Source organism: Rhinoderma darwinii, chromosome 11 (genome assembly GCF_050947455.1).
Source record: "Rhinoderma darwinii isolate aRhiDar2 chromosome 11, aRhiDar2.hap1, whole genome shotgun sequence".
NCBI lineage: Eukaryota > Metazoa > Chordata > Amphibia > Anura > Rhinodermatidae > Rhinoderma > Rhinoderma darwinii.
Genome location: NC_134697.1, coordinates 51,397,485 through 51,420,273, shown reverse-complemented (window position 1 = coordinate 51,420,273; position 22,789 = coordinate 51,397,485). Strand labels below are relative to the sequence as shown.

Genomic DNA, 22,789 nt, shown 5'->3' with positions numbered 1-22,789 from the left:
ATGTCAAAGTATTTTACAAGAAGCAGTGCAGATTTCTATTGAAACAGATTTAGGAACATTGTCTTAACTGTTTCTTTAAATTAAAAACTTACCAAAACCCAGAACTGACATTGTTTTTGCTGCAGTTTTCTTTGTCGCTACGGGGCAGTTCTCAACAGCAGCACTATCTATCACCCAGGCTCCTGAAAGTGTGAACCCTGCCTTAAAGTGGAGAGAGTTTTACTTTACGTGATAAACAAAAACAGGGATTTCCCTGCAACTTTCAATAGTAATAGTAACAAAAATATTAACGCAGAATAAGTACGGTCGTTGCATAGAAACCAGATCATCATGAAATGAGTCTAAAAATATGCACTATGTTGCCACTTTATTCCAGAATAATCTTTGTTTCCTCTTAATATAGACAAGCATTGAAGGATTTAAATACTGGGAGATGGCACAAATAACTTAAAGCATCTACAGTGTCAGTCTCACTACATAACAGTGAATCCGGTAAATACAAATGATAAACGGTTTAATATTAATAGAACATCTATTGATCTTTATACTGTCTAAGAACATAAATAATTAAATAGGGTCCTACAGATCAAACAGCTCACACTGTCAGTGACACATCTACCCAGATCTGTGTGTATTACTGATGCGCACAAGTTATACAAATGACAAATATGCTTTTACCCCTTTTCACGATTCGGCTGGGCAATGGTGCCTACCTGGCCCACTTATCAATAAAAAGTTTAAATACTTTCCACATTGGTATTATTTGACATGGGCAGAAAACGTAATAGGTTATTTAAAAAAATGAAAAATTATTTGTAAACTTTCCGGCATTAATTTCTTCACAGTTTTATTTTTACTGTAGCTAGTTGAATTCACAGCTCCTCACTCTCTACCACATCACGGACTCGTGACAAAAAACTCAGTGGCGTTTCTGGGTAAGAGTTGAGAATATCCATGCTTGGAGCAGAGAATGTTGAGTAGCGATAAGAAGCAGGACGAATCTTTTTAATTGGCTGAGGAATTTGTTGGTGCCACTGAGCTATAAAAGATAAGAAAATGTAACCATATGAGTTTGATATATTATAAATGTCAACATATTGACTGAATGCACTGATGTCGACACTACGTGTGTTAATTTACGGACACAACTACATGGATGGAAAATTCAAAAAGTTAAGAGGTATCTACAGTATTGCAAACACACAAAGAATGGCGTATCCTGCAGAACATGTGTGTATTTGTCCTGCAGCTCTCACCGGTGTATCCTGCAGTGTATATGTACATCAGGATGCCTAGCAGTAGCAACTATTTCATGTGGAGTGGATGATGTTGTGCAGTTTTGCTGCTGTAGCCCATTCACTTCAAGTATTAAAAGGGTTCTCAGTAAAGACTTTCATGGCATTTTGTTTGAATTTTTATGGCATATCCTATTTGTGGAGGTCTGACCTTTGTGAAACCCGTTGTTAATGGTTGACCATGCGGCCACAGAAAAAGGGGAACGGTGTTGTCAGGGGATGAAGTGGCATTGCGCTATCCTAGCAACACTGCCACTTCATTCTAGTGAACGCCGGGAGTCAAAGAACTGTAACCTAGTGATATGCCATCAATGTCTTTACTGAGAAACCCCTGTAAGGTATTATATGTATGCATAGACGTGTTGTAATGTATGACTATTCAGAACACACTGGATATTTTCAGGGTTTTTTTCCCATTACTCTCTGCATGTACAGATAGCAGGAGATCAACAGTTCCTGACCATGTATGCATGCCTTTACTGATTCAATGGCTGCCACATGATTAGATACTCAGATAACAGGTGCATTGTACATAAGTGGCAGTGGGTGTACACCATTCACAGTAAAGTAATATCTGTATATTACATTTGCACTGACCTGTTATACCTTAAATTAGTGTGGCGAGAGCAGAGTACACCATTTATTGCAGTCTATTTGGTTAGATGTAAACTACACCTGTGCATTATTTAACAAACCTAAAGCATCTTAAAACTTTTAGGATATAAAGAGGTTGACAAGGATTGTACAAACATAGTTGTTTTCTTTTGAAATCAGCACCACACCTGTCCACCGGTTGTGTGTGGTAGTACAGCTCAGTCCCATTCACTTTAAAGGATAACTAAACCTTTAAAAGATTTTTTTGACATGTCATAGTCTAGTGACATGTCAGAAGTTTTGATCGATCTGGGTCCGAGCACGGAGACCCCCACCTATCGCTAAAAGGAAGCAGAAGCGCTTGGGTGAGCGCTGTGATGCTTAGGGTACGTTCACAAGGCTTATTTTCAGAGTTTTTTTGGGCCATAAATGCCCTGAAAAACGGCTGAAAAAAACCAAAGCTGAACGCCTCCAAACAATTGCCTATTAATTTCAATGGGCAAAACGGCGTTTCGTTAAGTTTTTTTTACGAGACCATTTGTTAAAACGGCGCATAAAAAAAAGCCCCGTAAAAACAAGTGCATGTCACTTCTTGAGCTTATTTTGGAGCCGTTCGAAAAACAGCACCAAAAACGTCCCTAAAAAAAGCTTGATGCTTTAAAAACGGTTGAAAATCAGAGGCTGTTTTCCCTTTTAAACAGCTCCGTAATTTATAGCTGTTTTGCGTGTGAACATACCCTTAGTTTCTGATCGGCTTTCCTCGGAAAGCTGAGCAAATGTTGTATGGGCTCGTAGACTTTCTATCCGAGAAAAGCCAATCAGAAACTAAGTGACACAGCACTCACCCGAGCGCTTCTGCAGCTTCGTTTTAGCAATCGGTGGGGGTCTCAGTGTTTGGAGCCCCCACAAATCAAAACTTCAGACATGTCACTATGACACGTCAAAAGTTTTTAAAAGTTTAGTTACCCTTGAATGGAGCTGAGCTGCAATACCAGACCTAACCCATGGACAGTGATGTTTTTGGAAGACAACAGTCATGTTTTTCTGAACCTGGAAAAACCCTGCTTTGTTGTCTTTCTGTTATTGAAGTTCAGTGTGTTGCCTGCACATAAACCTACCATATATGTCGAGTCTAGCTGTACATGATACAATTCCAGCCTCATTCTTTGCGGACAATGTATACCATCCGGCATCTTCTTTCTTGGCTGGCTGGATTAGGAGACATACATATCCAGTGGTATCCTGATGTATACTGAAAAATGTAAACAAAGCATTCAAACTATGATTAAAAAAAAATATACAAATATAGGTAATTGTGACTATACTAAAAATCCTGCCACAGACTAAAAAGATTGCACATATTTCAAATTTCACTTTGTTAGGAGGTGCTGACCAACTCTGTCTTTTGATTGATACTTTTGGGGGTGGTGACTGCTTTCATCAGGGTCGTGCACTCCTCCCATCTGTCCAAGGCTGTTTTTAATTAATATAGTATAAAGCTGGTTCATATCTATCTTCAATACATTTTGTAGGCCTAGGCCCAAGAGAGAGAGGTAAGTCTCCTGCAGTACAAGTATAATGTTTAGTATATGGACACATGTAGATGATTTTTTTTTTCAACTGTACGAAATAGCATAGTAGACTGCGGTAGTCCATAAAGAGGCATCCACTAAAATAGTATACCACACGGTATGCCTTTTTTTTTTTTCTATAGGCGGCGTATGCCACTGTATCTCTATACAGTGGCATAAGTCAGAGATATATCAGGAAATCTTCCCGACGTAGTTAGATCCAGAATTATTTGGACAGTGACACAATCTTCATGATTTGGGCTCTGCTGCCACCACATTGGATTTGAAATGAAACAACTGAGATGCAATTGAAGTGTAGACTTTCAGGTTTAATTCAAGGGGTTGAACAAAAATATCCTGTGAAACGTGTAGGAATTGCAACCATTTTTCTACACATCCTCCTCATTTCAGGGGCTCAAAAGTAATTGGACAAAATTAACATTACCGTAAATAAAATGTTTGAGAATCCTTTGCAGGCAATGACTGTCTGAAGTCTGGAACCCATGGACATCACCATACGCTGGGTTTACTCCTTTGTGATGCTTTGCCCGGTCTTTACTGTAGCTGTCTTCAGTTGTTGCTTGTTTGTGGGTCTTTCTGCCTTAAGTTTTGTGTTAAGCAAATGAAATGCAGCTCGATCGGGTTGAGATCTGGTCATTGACTTGGCCATTGCAGAATATTCCACTTCTTTGCCTTAAAAAAACTCCTGGGTTGCTTTCGCAGTATGTTTTGGGTCATTGTCCATCTGTACTGTGAAGCGACGTCCAATCAACCTTGCTGCATTCTGTTTAATCTGAGCAGAAAGTAAATCCCTGAACACTTCAGAATTCATCCGGCTGCTTCTGTCTTCAGTCACATCATCAATAAATACTAATGACCCAGTGCCTTTGGCAGCCATGCATGCCCATGCCATCACACAACATCCTCTGTAAAACATGGTGGAGGCAGTGTGCTTTGGATCATGAGCCATTCCAAGCCTTCTCAATACTTTCTTCCTCCCATCATTCTGGTACAGGTTAATTTTAGTTTCATGCTGTTCCAGAACTGGGCAGCTTCTTTAGATGTTTGGCAAAGTCGAATCTGGGCTTTATATTTTTGAGGCTGATTAATGGTTTGCACCTTGTGGTGACCCCTCTGTATTTGCTCTCATGAAGTCTTCTCTTTATGGTAGACTTAGATACTGATACACCTACTTCTAGGAGAGTGTTCTCCACTTGGGTAGATGTTGTGAAGGGCTTTTTCTTCACCATGGAAAGGATTCTGTGATCATCCACCACTGTTGTCTTCCGTGGATGTCCAGGCCTTTTGGAGTTCACGAGATCACCAGTGCGCTCTGTTTTTTTTTAAGAATGTACCAAACTGTTGATTTAGCCATTCCTAACATTTGTTCTATCTCTCTGATGGATTTCTCCAGACTAATGATGGTCTGTTTCACTTGCAGTGAGAGCTCATTTGACCTCAGGTTGTGGGTTCACAGCAACAGCTTCCAAATGCAAATTCCACACCTGGAATCAACTCCAGACCTTTTACCTGCTTAATTGATGATGGATTAACGAGTGAATAGCCCACGCATTCCATTAAATAGCTTTTGAGGTAATTGTTCAATTACCTTTGGTCCCTTCAAAAAGAGGCAACTACATATTAAAGAGCTGTAATTCCTAAACCCTTCCTCAAATTAGGATGTGAATAACCTCAAATTAAAGCTGAGAGTCTGCACTTTAAGCTCATATCGATTATATAACTGTATATTCAATAGGTTTTGGTAAACCGCTAAAATGACAAATCTTGTCACTGTCCAAATAATTCTGGACCTAACTGTATATAGCTCAGACATACACTGCGACAAACCAAACATAAAAATCAAACAGCAGTTAGCTAATCATTCATACATCAGATGATGCACACAATTCCCCCAAAAACATGAAAGATGGCATTGATCATTAGTCTTACAATGGGGCCATGCATGTACGAACTTTTCAAGCATTGACTTGTGGATGTAAGAAAATAAAACATGCGCATACAAACGATCATATGTGATCAGCTAACAATACCATACACTTTCCATGGCAGAAAATAAATCCAATTTGACTAGCCAACTTTTCAGCAGATAACCTGCAGGTGTTTATGTAATATACCCACATGTCTATCAGCAAAACTGTTAATATTTTGACAATTTTTATCTAATTTGTATGGGCAGCTTTTTCTATTCCCAGCTACTTCATTGTCTTACAAATGGTTATCATTACCTTAAAATGCAGGCAGCAAACAACCTCTAACCTCTCTTCACATCTCCAGCAGCCGAACCCCTGCAGTATGTATCGATTGAGGCCGTTTTTGATCTGCAATGCTGAATACAGGCCGACTAATATAGGTCATAGATGCATTCTCTATTTTATGAGAACTGTCCCCACTGCAGCACAAGGCAATGTTTGTTAGTACATGGCATCATCATCAGCAGCACAGTTAGTACAACACTTCAGAATACAGCACACCACGACTGGCAGCAGAGATGGCACGGCACCTTATTCTTGGCTTGTGGGGTGGAATGGATTCATTGTCTTTCTTCCAGTAAAAAACTGGAGGAGGCATCCCAACAACTCGACTTTCCAACCTGACTGGGTGACCCTCTGGTACACCACAGTTCTGCAACTTCTCCAAAAATATTGGTGGCTTCTTCACTTCCTTTGCTAAAGAAGTTTAAAAAAATTAAAAATCAATATCTGGTAGATAGACAAGAATAATTAATTGTACAGTATTTCCAGAAATGTCATTTGTTCTGAATCGGTGTCTGTGAATTGATCATAAATATCCACGTTTATTTAACATAAAACATAACTAGAAACCTACCCATCACTGTCAGCTCCAGGCTAAATGAATTTTGTCCTGTTTTATTCGTAGCAATACAAGTGTAAGTCCCGGCATCAGCTCGCGAAAGGGGATCCATAAGAAGTGAATGGACTCCATTCTCTCTGACCAGCATTTTGTGGGTGGCATCTGTTTTAACGGGTATTCCATTGAGAAGCCACATGATGTCTGGTGTTGGTAGACCACTGACCTGTTTGTACATGTCATAAGGAAATATAAGAATTAAAAATTCTCAGTTCCTAACGCCCTTAAATCCCATTATTGTTTTATAGGATCAGACTGCAATTCACATACAGAAATAGCACAGCCCGGGTTGTCATTTCAGTTCTTTGTGCTACATTTTTTTTTTACGCATCTCAATAATGCAGAGTTAATATAGCTCATCTGCAGTTCTTTCTAAAACTACTATCTACAGAAAATACTACAACTAAATACGATATCAATTATATGAACGGTTAAGTCCCATGATCCACAAATTAATTTACTGTTATAATTTGAGCCATTTTGGAAAGCAGGGTTTTAAATGAATGGGTTTCTTGTGTTATTTATGCATGCTTTTATATATATAGTAATACAACAAATTACGTTTTCCTAAAAAGTATGTAGACTTTTGCAGCCAATTCTTTTTGCTTTGACACAACTTTGCAAGTAGCCTAGAGGAAATAATTCTAAGCTCCTATGCAGACTTGCCCCCCATGGTTAGTCTGAAAACACACCCTGTGAGTAGTTTGATCCTGCAGTAATCTGTTACTCACTACTGTCTGTATGTTAGCACAAAAAGGAGACAGAGGAAGCGGAGTAACACATGACTGCAGGATCAGACTACACATTAGATACAGTGATATTTTATCTACTTTCTTATATCGTACCTTACAGTCCAGCCTGCACAAGCGCCCTTCATGTGCCACCATGTCTCCAGGAGCTTGGAGGAAGTATGGCCGGAAGAATCTGTCTTGTACTGATTCACTCTCCACTTCTGGCACACGAGGTCTTGTTCTGGAAAATACAAATTATTTTAGCACCAAGAAAATTAATTAAAGAAATGTTGGTCTTTCTCTTAAAGAAGACTTGTCACCTCTCCTGACATGTTTGTTCTAGTAAATAATTGTGTTCCCTAGGAAAAAACTATTCTGGAGCATTTTTGTTAGACTATGTTGTGCTGTTCCTCTGTCATTCCCGGTCACAATTTATGAATAATCGACAACTGGGTGGTACCAGTTCGGGGAGTATCCCAATACAGACTGACAATGTCCAGGCAGTGCTGACAGAGTGAGACTGTGTAGGGACACACCCTTATGACAAGGGGAATAGGAACACCCAGTTGTCAATTTATTGATAAATTTCTAGGAGTAATAACAGAGGATTGACAAGTTCTAGGAAAAGATGCAGTGTTTTAAGAAAAGATGCTCTAGAGCAGGGGTCTCAAGCACGCGGCCCCTGGGGCTGTCATCTGCGGCCCGCGGGACACAGAGCCGCTAGTATCGGCTCTGCTCCGAGACTCTGGAATTCCCTGACATCGCTGTCCACATATGAACAGCGATGTCTGGGGCTTCCCCAGAGCCGGAGTCCCGGGCAGAGCGCTAGTACAGGCTCTGCTCTGGGACTCTGTGGAATTCCCTGACATCGCTGCCGATATATGGACAGTGTGTCAGGGTCTTCCCCAGAAGTCCCGGGCAGAGCACTAGTATCGCCTCTGCTCCGGGACTCTGTCCATATATGGGCAGCGATGTCAGGGAATTCCACAGAGTCCCGGAGCAGAGGCGATACTAGCGCTCTGCCCGGGACTCCGCTCTGGGGAAGACCCTGACACACTGTCCATATATGGGCAGCGATGTCAGGGAATTCCACAGTGTGTCAGGGTCTTCCCCAGAGCGGAGTCCCGGACAGAGCGCTAGTACAGGCTCTGCTCCGGGACTCTGTGGAATTCCCTGACATCGCTGCCCATATATGGACAGTGTGTCAGGGTCTTCCCCAGAGCGGAGTCCCGGGCAGAGCGCTAGTATCGGCTCTGCTCCGGGACTCTGTGGAATTCCCTTACATCGCTGTCCATGTTTGGACACACGATGTCTGGGGCTTCCCCAGAGCCGGAGTCCCGTGCAGAGCGCTAGTATAGGCTCTGCTCTGGGGAAGCCTCTGGCATCGCTGTCCATACATCGACAATGATGTCAGGGGCTTCCCCAGAGCAGGAGTCCCAGTGATGTCAGGAGCACAGCTGGAGTCCCAGGAAGAGCCTACTAGCGCTCTGACCGGGACTCCAGCTCTGGGGTTGCCCCTGACATCTCTGTCCATATATGGACAGTGATGTCAGGAGCAGAGTTGGAATTCCTGGCTGCACTCACAACTCTACTATTATATCATGTACTTTACTCCAGTCACATCCAGAACTGCAGTCACCACTCTACTGTAACATGTTATACTCCAGTCACATCCAGAGCTGCACTCACAACTCTACTGTAACATCATGTACTATACTCCAGAGACATCCACAGCTACACTCACAACTCTACTGCAAGATCAGTAGATGCAGATGCAAACATCTTGTCTTATACTCCAAACAAATCCAGAGCTCCAGTCACAACTCTACTATTATATAATGTGCTATACTCCAGTCACATCCAGAGCTGCAGTCACAACTGTACTGTAACATCAGGTCCCATACTCCAAACAAATCCAGAGCTGCAGTCACAAATCTACTGTAGTTCGAGTGCTAGAAGCGGTTCTACTCTGGGACTCCAGCTCTTGGCAAGACCCTGACATCACTGTGGTAGCATCTGCGGAGGGCACTGTGGCCTTATCTAGGGGTGTGTTGCATCATCTACAGAGGGCACTGCGGCAGCATCCACAGAGGGCACTGCGGCAGCATCCACAGAGGGCACTGCGGCAGCATCCACAGAGGGCACTGCGGCAGCATCCACAGAGGGCACTGCGGCAGCATCCACAGAGGGCACAGCGGCAGCATCCGAGGGCACAGCGGCAGCATCCACCGAGGGCACAGCGGCAGCATCCACCGAGGGCACAGCGGCAGCATCCACCGAGGGCACTGCGGCAGCATCCACCGAGGGCACTGCGGCAGCATCCACCGAGGGCACTGCGGCACTATCTAAAAAGGGGCTGCCCAATCTTGACACGTGTGTTTGCCAAACGCTGCTAACTGAGCCGCCGGACTGCATTTAGCGACACTTAAAGGGAATGTGTTGCCAGCAAAACATGGTTTTTTTTTTTTAATTAAACATTTAGTGTGTAGGTGATTAAACATTGTTCAAATTTTTTTTATTTATTTCACGAGTCAGGAAATATTATAAATTAGATTCTAATTTATAATTTTTTCCAGTGCTGGTCACTAGATGGAGCTATTCCCAAAATTGCAGCATTGCATGTGGTAAAGCAACCACATTGCTTTTTGCTGCATAATTTGGGAAAAAAGCACTCGCTCTAGTGAGCTTTGAGAATCCCCCCCTCCTTTATCCTGGCTAGTGCCGGGATAAACGAGGGGATTGAACGGTCTAACCTCCTACACTGTGTGTCGCCATTTTTTGAGCTAACACACAGTGTAGTAAGTTTACATACAGTAGTAAACACACACAAACACGAACATACATAGAAATCTCTTACCTGCTCCTGCCGCCGCGGCTCCCTCCGGCCTCCGCTCCGTCTGCTGCCGCTGGTCCAAGTGCACAAGTCCGGAAGCCGCGACCGGAAGTAGTAATCTTACTGTCCGGCCACGACTTCCGGTCCACAGGAAAATGGCGCCGGACGGCGCGCATTTCAAATTGGACTGTGTGGGAGCGGCGCATGCGCCGTTCCCACACAGACGGCGTACACAGAACTGGATGGGACGGGCCCCGTTCGCAGTCCCTATGGGACTGTGGCTGCCGTATTCCATGTCTGTATGTGTCGTTAATCGACACATACAGAAATGGAAAAAAAAATGGCAGCCCCCATAGGGAAGAAAAAGTTAAAAAATAGAAAAAAGTAACACACAAACACACAAATAAATAAAAACGTTTTTAATAAAACACTAACATAAAACTGACATGAAAATTTTTTTTGTGGTGACACTGTTCCTTTAAACTGGAAAACTGGATTGTTGAAATAAGCGCGTGGAGAAATATCTCAAATTTTAAACCTAGCGGTATTATTATAGTAATGTAGTATTATTATTATAGTAATATAGTGTTATTGTAGTTCAAATAACTGATTAATAATAATATTGTATTGTATCAAATTTGAAAGTAATGCGGCCCGTCAACGTCCCATTTTTTCTATATGCGGCCCACTTACCCGGCCGAGTTTGAGACCCCTGCTCTGGAGTTTTTTTTTTTCATGGGAAGTGCAAGTAATTACTAAAACAGGCATGTCAGGAGAGGTGACAGGTTCTCTAATAAAAAAAAGAGTAAGGAAGGCACAATTCTTACACACAGATGAAGAAGAATGTGATACATTATCACACCATTTATGGACTGGTCAGATACTAGTAGAAAGGCCAAGCAATAATTGGGTATTAGATGTAAAAGGATTGTCTGTCTAATTAAATTATATATTTCAGTTTAGCTGATAGTAGAGGGTAATGGTGTGGGGGTCTCTAATGGTAGGTATCACCCCCATCAGGTGTTTGTGTCAGGAAATCAGGAGATTATTTATTCTAACAAAGACAAACGCCAAAAAAGAGAAATTACCTATGAGAGAGCACTGTGGGAATAGAGCGCGGACGCAGCGGTGCTGACTGCACAAGTAAATGACCAGAACAGCTGATTCTTCCCTGTAAAACAAAGCTGCATTACAAAGCTGCATATTATATGTACATTACAGATTCATCATATTATTTCTTCTCATTTTTGGTAGAGGCAGAGTAATCAATATCTGCTTGTCGTATGTCGGTATGTTATACAGTTGTATATATAAACAACGCTATTAAAGTAATTTATTTGTATACCTTATGTCCAAATTTCAGTTTCTAAATATTATGCAATGTTAAATACTTTTGTGTCAAAAAACACAAAAGTATTGTAGGTATGATACCTTTGTTGGCTAACGAGAAAAAATATATATGCAAGCTTTCAGAGCACACAGGCTCCTTCAGGCAAGTTTACAAATGAATGACTTGGAAAAAACACAACATTTTAGGCTTCGTTCACATCTGCGTCAGGGCTCCGTTCCGACGTTCCGTCTGAGCTAACGGAGCCCCGACTGACACAAACGGAAACCATAAGTTTCCGTTTCCATCACCATTGATTTCAATGGTGACGTATCCGGTGCCAATGGTTTCCATTTGTCTCAGTTGTGTAAGGGTTCCGTAGTTTTGACTGAATGAATAGCGTAGTAGACTACGCTATTGATTACGCCAAAATGACGGAACCCTTGCACAACGGAGACAAACGGAAACCATTTGCACCGGATCAGTCACCATTAAAATCAATGGTCATGGAAACGGAAACTTATGGTTTCCGTTTGTGTCAGTCAGGGCTCAGACGGAACGGAGTCCTGACGGAGATGTAAACGAAGCCTAAAATGTTACACAAAGACCATTTGTACATGAGATGATACATCATTAAGATAAGCCGGGGCAATAAAACTGAGGTTATAGGGGTGATGATTTAGGATTAAGGGATCTGGAGTCAATCTGTTGGGGAATGTGACGTGCTTCCATGTAGTGGCTCATAAATTCAGGTGTTCGATTGAGGCCTTGTGTCAATGACTGGAATTTTATCATCAGTTTGAGTTCCCTAATTTTTCTCTCTCTGTCGTTCTTAAAATGACCCTTCAGTATTAGGACCTTTAAATCTGCCAAACTGTGGTCTGGTCCAGAGAGGTGTTTTCCCACGGGTGTATCCACCTCCTGTTTTATTGTATGTCTGTGAAGATTCATCCTGTTGTAGTTTTTGTTTTGTTTCTCCAATGTAGATTCCTTTACTGATGCACCTTGTACACAGGATCATGTACACTACATTGGAGGATGTACAGGAGAATGTGCCAGTGATTTTATTATGTCGGCAGCGCATCTCCCTGTTTTTACACAGGGAGAAGTGATGCCGACACCGATAATATTTAACTTTTTTTAAATTATACGACCAGCAGTTGATCGAATGTTTGCTCCTTTATCTGCTATACGCTGCCCTTTTTACACAGGGCAATTATCGGCAACTAGCGTTATATTAGCGCTCGTCTACCCGATAATCGTCCTTTGTAAAACCCCCTTAACATCTTAAATGTTGTGGTTTTTCCAAGTCATTCATTTGCAAAACTTGCCTAACGAAGGAGCCTGTGTGCTCTGAAAGCTTGCATATAGATTTTTTCTTGTTAGCCAATAAAGGTATCATACCTACAATACTTTTGTCTTTTTTGACACAAAAGTATTTAACATTGCATAATATTTTTAGAAACTGAAATTTGGACATAAGGTATACAAATAAAATTAGTCTAATAGCGAAGTATTTAACATTGCATATTGTTTCTGGCTAACACGGTACTACACTATTTTTTTTACTGCAGTTCCTAAATAGCAAAGTAAATCTGTAAAATTCACAACCTGTTAAATTACTGAAATGATTATATAATTATTTAGTATAAATTGGCAGATAATCATTTATGTTTGTTATTTGTCTATTGATATTAAATTGTAACTAATATAAATGAAGATGTTATTTATTCAAAAAGGTATTCAATAAAGTTAAAGGCCATGTGCACTTTTACACCCATAAAAATGGAGCAACTTTGCAACTAGTCTGAAGTAAAAATGTCCTACCATTTTCTGTTTACAGCTCCTATACAGGCATATGTGTCTTCATTTTTACAGACTACAAACAAACCCTGTGTAGGCTGCAGTCATCTTTTAACATGGTCATATACATTAGATTAAAGGGGTTATCCAGGGATTTTATCCATTGGCTTTAATGGGTCCCGTCAGGGTGTCCATGGTTTTACCAGAAACAATAGTGCAGCATGCTGTGCTATTGTTTCCGGTAATCTCTGCCAGATCTGCAACACAGGCCCCTAACGGAGCCTCCAATGCAGATGTGAACGAGGTCTAACGCCATTCCTACCAACCTTCCCGGATTCCGGGGCGATGTCCCGTTGTCAACTGTATCTGCATCGCCAGGACGCAGATACAATTGAACCTGGGAACAGTCAGCTCCTTGCTACAGCATTAGTACAGAGCAGAGGAAGCTCCTCCGCTTGTCAGGACTCCCCGGGCACATCGCTATTTTAAGCACTTAAGTGGGGAAGCCCTTGATGTAACTGTCCATATATGGTGTCACAAACTGTGGACCCACTGGGCTGTACCGCCGTAGCGAGATAGCAGCTGGCCAACAGAGTACCAAGTCAATATATAAATAGTCCAAGCACAAAAGTACCTGTAGTAGTTCAGACAATAGCAACGGCTAGGCAAAGATGGAACCTTGACAGCAGACACCAGACGTGATGTAACACAGCAGGCGGAACCGGTGGCACAACACGACTCAAACAGGTTTAAGGCACAGGAACAAATAGCACGGGATACAGGGTACAGGTAGCAGGGACTGGGAACAACAGGAACAGGATAACACTAAGGGACCATTTGCAAGACTAACATAGGAAAACACAACAACGCTCAGGCAATGAGCAAAGCTGCAGGGCCTTTCTTATAGTCCAGGTTGATAATGGGCTAATTAATGATAATTCCCATGTGCGCGCACTGGCCCTTTAAGGCCGGGCACAAGCATGCACGTGCACCCTCCGAAACACAGCGGACTGGAGCGGAAGTGAACACTGGCATCTCCTGGGGAGATGCGGGCCAGCGCTCACAGATCCATGGCTGTGGCCGACGGGGGTGAGTAAACCAGATGGTCTGCGGCCATGGACGCTACAGTATCCCCCCTCTTACGCCCCTATTCTTGGGGCCAGAGTCAGAGAGGAACTTCTTAATGAGGGCAGGGGCATTGAGGTTCTCTTCTGGCTCCCAGGACCTCTCCTCTGGACCAAACCCCTTCCAATCCACCAAGTAAAAAGTTCCGCCTCCTAGTTTTTTTTACGTCCAGGGAGCAACTGCAGAACTAGGCGTTTATGTGTAGTGGTTGAGGACCACAGGCTTCAGGGGGGACACGTGAAAGGAGTTGGGGATCCTGAGGGTAGGAGGCAGCCGAAGCTTGTAGGAGACCGGATTGATTTGCTGTAGGATCTCAAAGGGTCCGAGGAACCTGGTAGCAAACGTGTACGAATGTACCTTTAGACGGATATTCCTTGAGAACAGCCAGACTTTAGTACCCGGAAGATACGAGGAGGATCTCTTCTTCAAGTATCCGCCTTTCGCTTCATGCGGTCGACCGCCAGCAGAATGTAGGACCTGGTTTGCGGCCAGATCTGTAGAAAGTCCCTGAATGCAGAGTCAGCTGCGGGCACCTGAGACATGGCTGAACCAGGAAGAGGAATTTGTGGATGTTGGCCGCAGAAAACGAAGAACAGTGTAGAAGCAGTGGACTCACTTGTGTGGTTGTTGTATGAGAACTTGGCCCAAGGAAGAAGCTGTACCCAGTCATAATGCTGCATGGAGATGAAGAGTCGTAGATAATTCTCCATTATCTGGTTAATCCTCTCGACTTGACCATTGGACTGGGGATGGTAGGCTGAGGAAAAGTCCAACTTCACATCCAGGAGTTTACAGAGGGCTCTCGAGAATTTCGAGGTAAACTGAACCCCCCGATCAGACACGATATGAAGAGGCAAGCCATGCAAGCGGAAGATGTGTTGGATGAAGAGGTTAGCCAGGCAAGAAGCAGTTGGGAGGCCGGTCAGCAGAACAAAATGAGCCATTTTTGAGAACCAGTCCACCACCACCCAGACCGTATTGCATCCAGCAGAGGAAGCAAGGTCTGGGACAAAGTCCATTGCTATATGCTGCCAGTGAGCATTGTGCACAAGCATAGGTTGGAGCAGACCAGCAGGCTTGGAGTGAGCAACATTGTTGGCAGCGCACACAGTGCAGGACGAGACAAAGTCCACAATATCTTTGGGCAGCTTGGGCCACCATAAATGACGGGCAATCGGATCTCGGGTTTTCAGAGCACCAGCGTGCCCAGCCAGTTTTAGCTGTGCCCCCAGAGAAGGATTCTCCTCCTGGCTGCCAGGCGCACAAAAGTCCTCCCAGGAGGGATGTCTCTAACTTGCAGAGGATTAACAGAAATAATACAGGACGTATAAATGATACTTTGCGGAGACTCCACGGTGTCCTCTGTTTCGAACGACTTGGACAAGGCATCGGCCCTCACATTTTTGTCAGCAGGATGGTAGTGGAGCACGAACTGGAACCGGGCAAAGAACAGCGACCACCTGGCTTGACGGGGGTTCAGCCGTTGGGCCGGCTGGAGGTAGGTGAGGTTCTTGTGGTCGGTATATATCAGGATGGGTGAGCTTTGCCCTCTAGTAGATGTCTCCACTCCTCCAGAGTCAATTTGATGGCCAGTAACTCCCGGTCCCCAATAGAGTAATTGTGCTCTGCATGAGGAAAAAGTCTAGAATAATAGCCACATACCACTGCCTTCACTTTGCAACCTCTCTGGAACAGAAGTGCACCTGTGCACAACATTTTTACCTTCCCTTTTCCCGTCCCTTGGTTGAACTTGATGGACATGTGTCTTTTTTCATCCGTACTAACTATGTAACCAACAGAGGAAGCATCCACTTCCAACGAAAACCGTCGAGATACATCAGGATGATGGAGGGTTGAGGTTGACATGAAGGCACTCTTAAGACTTTTAAATACAGATTCTGCCTCTGGAGTCCACACCTTGGTTTTCATATCTTTTTTTGGTGAGAGTAGAGATGGGAGTGGTCAGTGAAGAGTCGTTTGGGATAAACGGCCGACGAGGAGGATTTTTGTATGAAACCCCTCTCCAAATTCTCCTTGATATAGGCCGACATAGACGGAGTCTCTGGCAAGGAGAGTGGGTACCAATCCACGAGGAGGGGACGCATTAGGAGCCAGTTCAATAGGGCAGTCATAAGCCCGGTGTGGGGGCAGCGTCTCAGCCTCCTTTGTGCTGAAGACATCTGCAAACAGAGTCATGAGGAGGTAACCCTGCCAACGACTGAGGCAGAGGAGGCTGGGCTAGATGGATCTGCAACAGACAGCGATTGAGGTACTTGGAACCCCATTGGAGAACCTCTCCAGAATCCCAGGACTGGGGCATGTAGTCGAAGCCAAGGCAGGCCCAGCAGCACAGGGTTGACGGCTTTGGGCAGGACAAGAAATGAATGGCTCCAACTTGGAGCTCTGAATAAAGGGCTCCAACTTGGAGCTTCAGTGGTTTGGTCTCAGATACAATAGGATCGGGCAGAGGCAGGTACTCCTGTGTAATGGAGTTCACCGCCAGGAGAAGTTGGTCTTGTCTTGCCCGAAGGTCTCGTAGGTCTGCCTGTATGGCTTGTGGCGTCGTCATGGTCTTGGGTTCACCAGCCGGGTCCATTGCCTGAGCGTAGTGTCACGAACTGTGGGTATGTGGACCCACTGGGCCGTACCGCCGTAGCAGGATAGCAGCTGGCCAACAGAGTACCAAGTCAATATATAAACAGTCCAAGCACAAGGGTACCTGTAGTAGTTCAGACAGTAGCAACGGATAGGCACAGCAGACACCAGACAATGGTGTAACACAACAGATGGAACTGGTGGCACAACACGACTCCAACAGGTTTAAGGCACAGGAACAAATAGCACGGGAACAGGATAACACTAAGGGACCATTTGCAAGACTAACATAGAAAAACACAACAACAACAACACTCAGGCAATGGGCAAAGGGGCAGGGCCCTTCTTATAGTCCAGGGTGATAATGGTTTAATTAATGATAATTCCCATGTGTCACGCTGGCCCTTTAAGGTCGGCCATGAGCATGTGCGCGCACCCTATGGGACACAGCGGACCAGAGAGGAAGTGAGCGCTGGCGTCTCCTGGGGAGATGTGGGCCCAGCGCTCACAGATCCATGGCTGTGGCCACCGGGGATGAGTAAACCCGACGGTCCGTGACCATGGACGCTACATATGTACAGCGATGTCAGTGGCTCCTGTTGGAGCGGAATCCCCTGCCAGAGCGTTGCCGACACTCTGGACAGGGATTGCGCTCCTAAAGGAAACCCCTAAGGTCACTGTCCATATATGGACAGTGACGTCAAGAGCTACTCCTGGAGCGCAATCCCATGCCAGAGTGTTGCCGTCGCTCTGGCCAGGCTTTCTGCTCCAAGAGGGAACGCCTGACGTCACTGTCCAAATATGGTGCGGTTATTTCTTTCCTGACTTTGACATATATCTCAAATTTGGGTGTCGTCAGTGGCTCCTCCAAGAGCCAAATCCCCTGCATGAGCGTTGCCGACGTTCTGGCCGGTGCTTCCGCTCCTAGAGTGAACCCCAGACGTCACTGTCCATAGATGGAAAGTGACATCAGGGGCTCCTCCTGGAGCGAAATCCCCGGCCATAGTGTGCTCTGGCTGGGGATTCCGCTCCTAGAGGGAGTCTAAATGGCACTATCTACAGGGAGGGTGGTGCTATCTTCAAGGCGGGTATGGCACTATCTACATGGGCACTGTTGCACTATATTGGGGCACTATCTACAGGGGACACTGTGGCACTATCTACATGGGCACTGTGTGTGGCACTACATGGGCACTGGCACTAGGGGCAGCTGTGGGGGCATTTTACTGTATGGGTCAGCTATGGGGGCATTATACTGTATGGGGCAGCTATGGGGGCATTATACTGTATGGGGCAGCTATGGGGGCATTATACTATATGGGGGGGAAGATATAGGTGCATTATAATGTATGGTGGCAGCTAAGGAGGCATTATACTGTATGGGGGCAGCTATGGCGCATTATACTGTATAGGGCATCTATGGGGGGCATTATACTATATGGGGGAAGATATAGGGGCATTAAGATGTATGGGGCAGCCGTGGGGGCATTATACTGTATGGAGCAGCTGTGGAGGCATTATACTGTATGGGGGAAGCTATGGGCCATTATACTGTATGGGGCAGCTATGGGGCATTCTACTGTATAAGGGAAGCTATGTGGGGCAGATATGGGGCATTATACTGTATGGCGGCATATGTGTGGGCATTATACTGTATGGGTGCATCTTTGGGGGCATTATACTGTATGGCGGCAGCTAGAGGGCATTATACTGTGTGGGGGCAGCTGTTTGCCATTATGCAATTGGAGGCATGGCTTAAAAAGAAACACATTGCTACTTCGGTTGTCCCTCTTTGCAATACTTGAAAGTTGGGAGGTATGCCTAACTCTACATTGCCTGGATTCAGTGTACTCCCCATATAATGAATCACGTATAATTTTATTTGAGTGGAAACTTTGAAATCTTTATTCTTCCCTGAACTAATTAAACCTTTTTACCCCCTAATTTGTAATTATGCGGATCTGTAAAATGTCAAGCCTTATCTTATTGAGCCACAAAGACATAAATTCTCCCATACGTTACTTGTATTACGCTAATAAAAAGTATTAGATAATAAATATCCTGTTAACCTATATTTGCATCCTTTCGATTTTTTTTATTAATGGACTTTTGCTGATATCCCTGCATACTAGCCATGAGTACCATGCATGATATATACAAATATTGTAAACTGCATATGATTATCCCTAATTGAATTTAGAAATACTGGCCAGTATGATGCTTGTATTGTGTGTACTAGGTATGGATTTGTAAGGGAGATGGAGATGTACAATGTGTTCAATATGGGGATTTTTCCATCATTTCTATATATTTTTTTACATTTTGTAATACATTTCAGTTTTTACTTATAGTATACTTTTGGTCTGAGTGATTATTATAAACTCAAGAGATTGTCCTGTGTGTTTTTCTAGATAGGAAAGCGCCATTTATTAATCAATGTGTGTAATATGGACAGGTAGTGTAATGGTTTCACTATACAGTAGTTTGTTTCTGTTTTTTTGATCTACTAAAATTGCATGTGACAACAGTACCACCTAGTGGCCATATTAAGACAGTTTATAACAAAATTATAAATATGTGTCACTCAAGGGTGTACATGTCAAAGAGGCAGTCTATGCAGCTGTTATAGGGTCCTTAGAGAGAGGGGTACAGCCCTGGTTTGTCCCATCCCCTTTGCTACTAGGTAGTAAGACATGTACATGACTTCCCTCAGCCCAAAATTTTATGTAAAGGACATGGAAGAGGAAACAAGGAAAGCATCAACAGGCCCTTCTGCCCAGGGTGGTACCATAATTTGATGTGGGGAGATTTTAAATTCTTGCTATGGGGTCTCCTCCCTTCCATGTAATGCCTAAATAAATAAAAAAAAAAAAAAAGATTTTTGATTCTGCGACACTTGAGGAGGAATAGCGCGTAGGCACTGTATAATGAACTTTTGCTATCAAAAGTTTTTTTTACAGGGCCTGTGCACTATTCCTCCTTGAGAACTGGCTTCATAAAAAAAAAGTATGTATTTTTTTTGGTTACTATTAGTCTTCGTTGAGCATCTACCCTTGATGTCGGCGGAAAAAAAGAGTTGAGGAACTACATTAACTTTATACCATAGTGTTGCATCTATCACAGCCCAGCTTATTCAGATGAGCCTCGCTCTACAGGGGAGCCAGGTCAGTGCGAAATCTGCTTTGAAAATAAAGTCCTAGAGAGCAGCGTTATCTTCACTCCCCCTTTTCTTTTTTTCTCCGGTTTTAACGGTACTGTGTACGCCACTTATGTCACTTCTTTGGTCTTTTCATTAATACAGTGAAATCTTACAATTGTCAGGCACAGGTCTAGATATTTCAGACCGTGCAACTAGAATGGTTACCTGTGGATTTGCAGCCATAATTGTATAGTTTCCATCATCATCATTGGTGGCAGATTCGATATGCAACAAGCACGTTCCATCTGCTTCTCTCTTCATTTTACAATGCTCATTCTTCTTTGAAATCTGCTTTCCATCTTTAAACCAATAGACCTAAAACATATAGCATGTGAGCCAAAATCAGTCCCCAGATATTCATAAAGTGCAGTGTTATCGAATGGATGGAAAGGGTTATTGTATATCTGTAAATATACACGTTACTAGTTCATATCCAAATTGAATGAAATCTGTCATACAGGCATATCAGAAATTATTATTATTGGGGGTTCAGGCGTTGAGTCCCGATTGGGCACTAGAACAAGGACTGTTGCATTTCTCTTAGGGCAATGCCCATTACGTCCAGGGGTTTGTTGGGCCAAAACCTAAGCAAATCAATTTACCACAAAGTGTGATGCCAGTCTTTCTTAGGAGTATTTGATTCTAAAAGCATCTTGGTAACATTCCCTATTCCCCATGAATAAAATAGCTGCCTGTCGTGTTTATTACGGATGGGAACATATTTAATGTTGCTTCATGCAGCGAAATCACAAACCTTAGGTATAGGTATTCCAACAACTTTACACGTAAACGTGACAGATGTTCCTTCTACGACACGGAAATGTTTGAGTCTACGATCAAATATTGGTGCAATGCACTTTCCCGTGGGGATCTCATCATGTTGGATTTCATCATCAGATTCATCAACTGGGGTACGCTCCAAGCGAAACTCTATCTCATTCATCAACCTCTGTTCAAAGTTGGATATCTTGTATTCCTGAAAATATTACAATATTAATCAATACTACTAATTATTGTTTTGCAGTCAACACAATGTCCTACATTTATTAATAATGGTACATTTTGCACCAATGAAAGGGTAGTTGGATAAAACGAGTGAGAGAAATCTGGTTTATTTAGAATTGTTTGACTGAACTTATTTTTGCATCTGCTATAAGCAGAAGTACATTTGCACCACTATCTTGTGCCTTTTTTCACCTCTAAAAAGTATATTTATAGCTTGACCACGCCCACTTTCCTCATCTGTTTTGGAGTGAGATGAGAAATGTCGCAAATTTTAGTGCAAATTTGGCACAATTTTTGATAAGAATAATAAATGGTTACCAATGACGTAAAAATCTAGCAAGAGTAACGTTGATAAAAACACACATATTAAATCTCAACAGGGATCAGGAGCTTGTGAAAGCTAAATATAAAAAAAAAAGTATATTTACTATATCTAGCACATACCTGCTGCCATGCTACAGGTAAGTCTTCTCTCATTGACAGCTTCTTTTCTAATTCCCGCACAACTTGATCCTTGCTTTCTTGTATTTGATCCTGTGAACTAAACCGCACTGACTTTAAATATTTCTTTGGTGTTCCTGTAAAAGGTCTGGAAGAGAGACGATATAGATTGCAGTGGGTATCTGTGTAACCAGTGAATGAATGTATAAAAAAAAGCATTGTTGGATCAGGTTATATCAGGGCGTACGGACATTTATTTTATCCGGCACCGTCTCATTAGATATTTGGGGGTTGTAATCCATAATCTGGTGGATTAGTATAGTATTTATTTAATGTCATTTGGGGAAAGAAACAGAATCATTCCTTTTTAGATCTATAGACCAGATATAGAATATGCTTTACTTAATCTTTTAGAGAAGTTAGTGAAGTTCTTAACCACACCACTATTGCACCGGGCCATGTCCATACAGGGCAGTTTTGTGCATTTTTGAGGATTTATTTTTTTTGTTCGCAAAGGCCTGAAATGGATCTTAAAGACAATCTGTCAGGACTCCTATGCTATCTTTTTTGAGGGCAGCATCGGATAAGGGGAATATAATGAGCTCGGGGATATTTAGTTTTTTTGTGATTTTATTCAGTATTTTCATGTAAAAAGCTTTTTATACGCTGCCAAGACTCATAGAAAAAGCCTGTGAGTCCTATCCCCCTGCCCAAACACAGTGATTGACAGCTTTTCCTCTATAAGTTTGTATGCAGGAGGGGCTGTCAGAGGAAAAGCTCTCAATCACTGTGTGTGGGCGGGGGGAGCAGGACCCAAAGGCTCTCTCTGAGTCTTGGCAAATGAAATTAAAATACTGATTTAAATCACAGAAAACTATATCTCCTCGAGGTCATGAACTACCCATCAGCTAGGGTAGTGTAGAAGACCTGACAGATTCGCTTTAAAGAGAGGGAAAATTATAAAAGGAAAGACTTATTACTTCATCTTTTCCAATCCTAGTAAAAACTTTAAAAAAAAACAAATAATTACATTGTGTTAACCTTTTTAAAAAATATTAAGGCAGTCTCGCCATTGGACCAAATTAGATTTACAGAAATCATAACATTGGCAGGGTAATAGAAATGTCCTCGCTTAACTTACCCCAGCTTATCTAATCTATAAACTAAACCTTTAGTTTTAATAGGAACGTACCTGCACAAATCATGGTATTCCCATACCTAAAATGATGGTCTCATAAAAACAACCCATTTTTTTTTTTTTTTAAAGAAGTCATCCGGGTTATTGAACCAGTGTCACTTGAATAGGACAGTGGTGCAATACCTACAAATCAAATGGTGCACGCAAGTACGAACGAGGAGGAGAACCATGTAAACAATGAAG

At 42.9% G+C, this 22,789-nt stretch overlaps 1 protein-coding gene across 1 annotated transcript in view; it reads right to left on the bottom strand.

Moving 5' to 3' along the window:
* Positions 1–396: 396 nt before the first annotated feature.
* Positions 397–22,789, bottom strand: part of MYPN (myopalladin) — a 60,374-nt gene continuing 37,981 nt past the window's right edge. The window contains exons 11-19 of the mRNA XM_075842691.1: positions 21,412–21,556; positions 20,717–20,938; positions 20,128–20,277; positions 11,002–11,084; positions 7,195–7,321; positions 6,308–6,515; positions 5,982–6,147; positions 3,008–3,141; positions 397–1,039 (exon numbers count right to left, since the gene is read on the bottom strand). Of these exons, the coding sequence (XP_075698806.1) occupies positions 873–1,039; positions 3,008–3,141; positions 5,982–6,147; positions 6,308–6,515; positions 7,195–7,321; positions 11,002–11,084; positions 20,128–20,277; positions 20,717–20,938; positions 21,412–21,556 (1,402 nt within the window). The 3' untranslated portion in view covers positions 397–872. The remainder of the gene's footprint in view (positions 1,040–3,007; positions 3,142–5,981; positions 6,148–6,307; positions 6,516–7,194; positions 7,322–11,001; positions 11,085–20,127; positions 20,278–20,716; positions 20,939–21,411; positions 21,557–22,789) is intronic.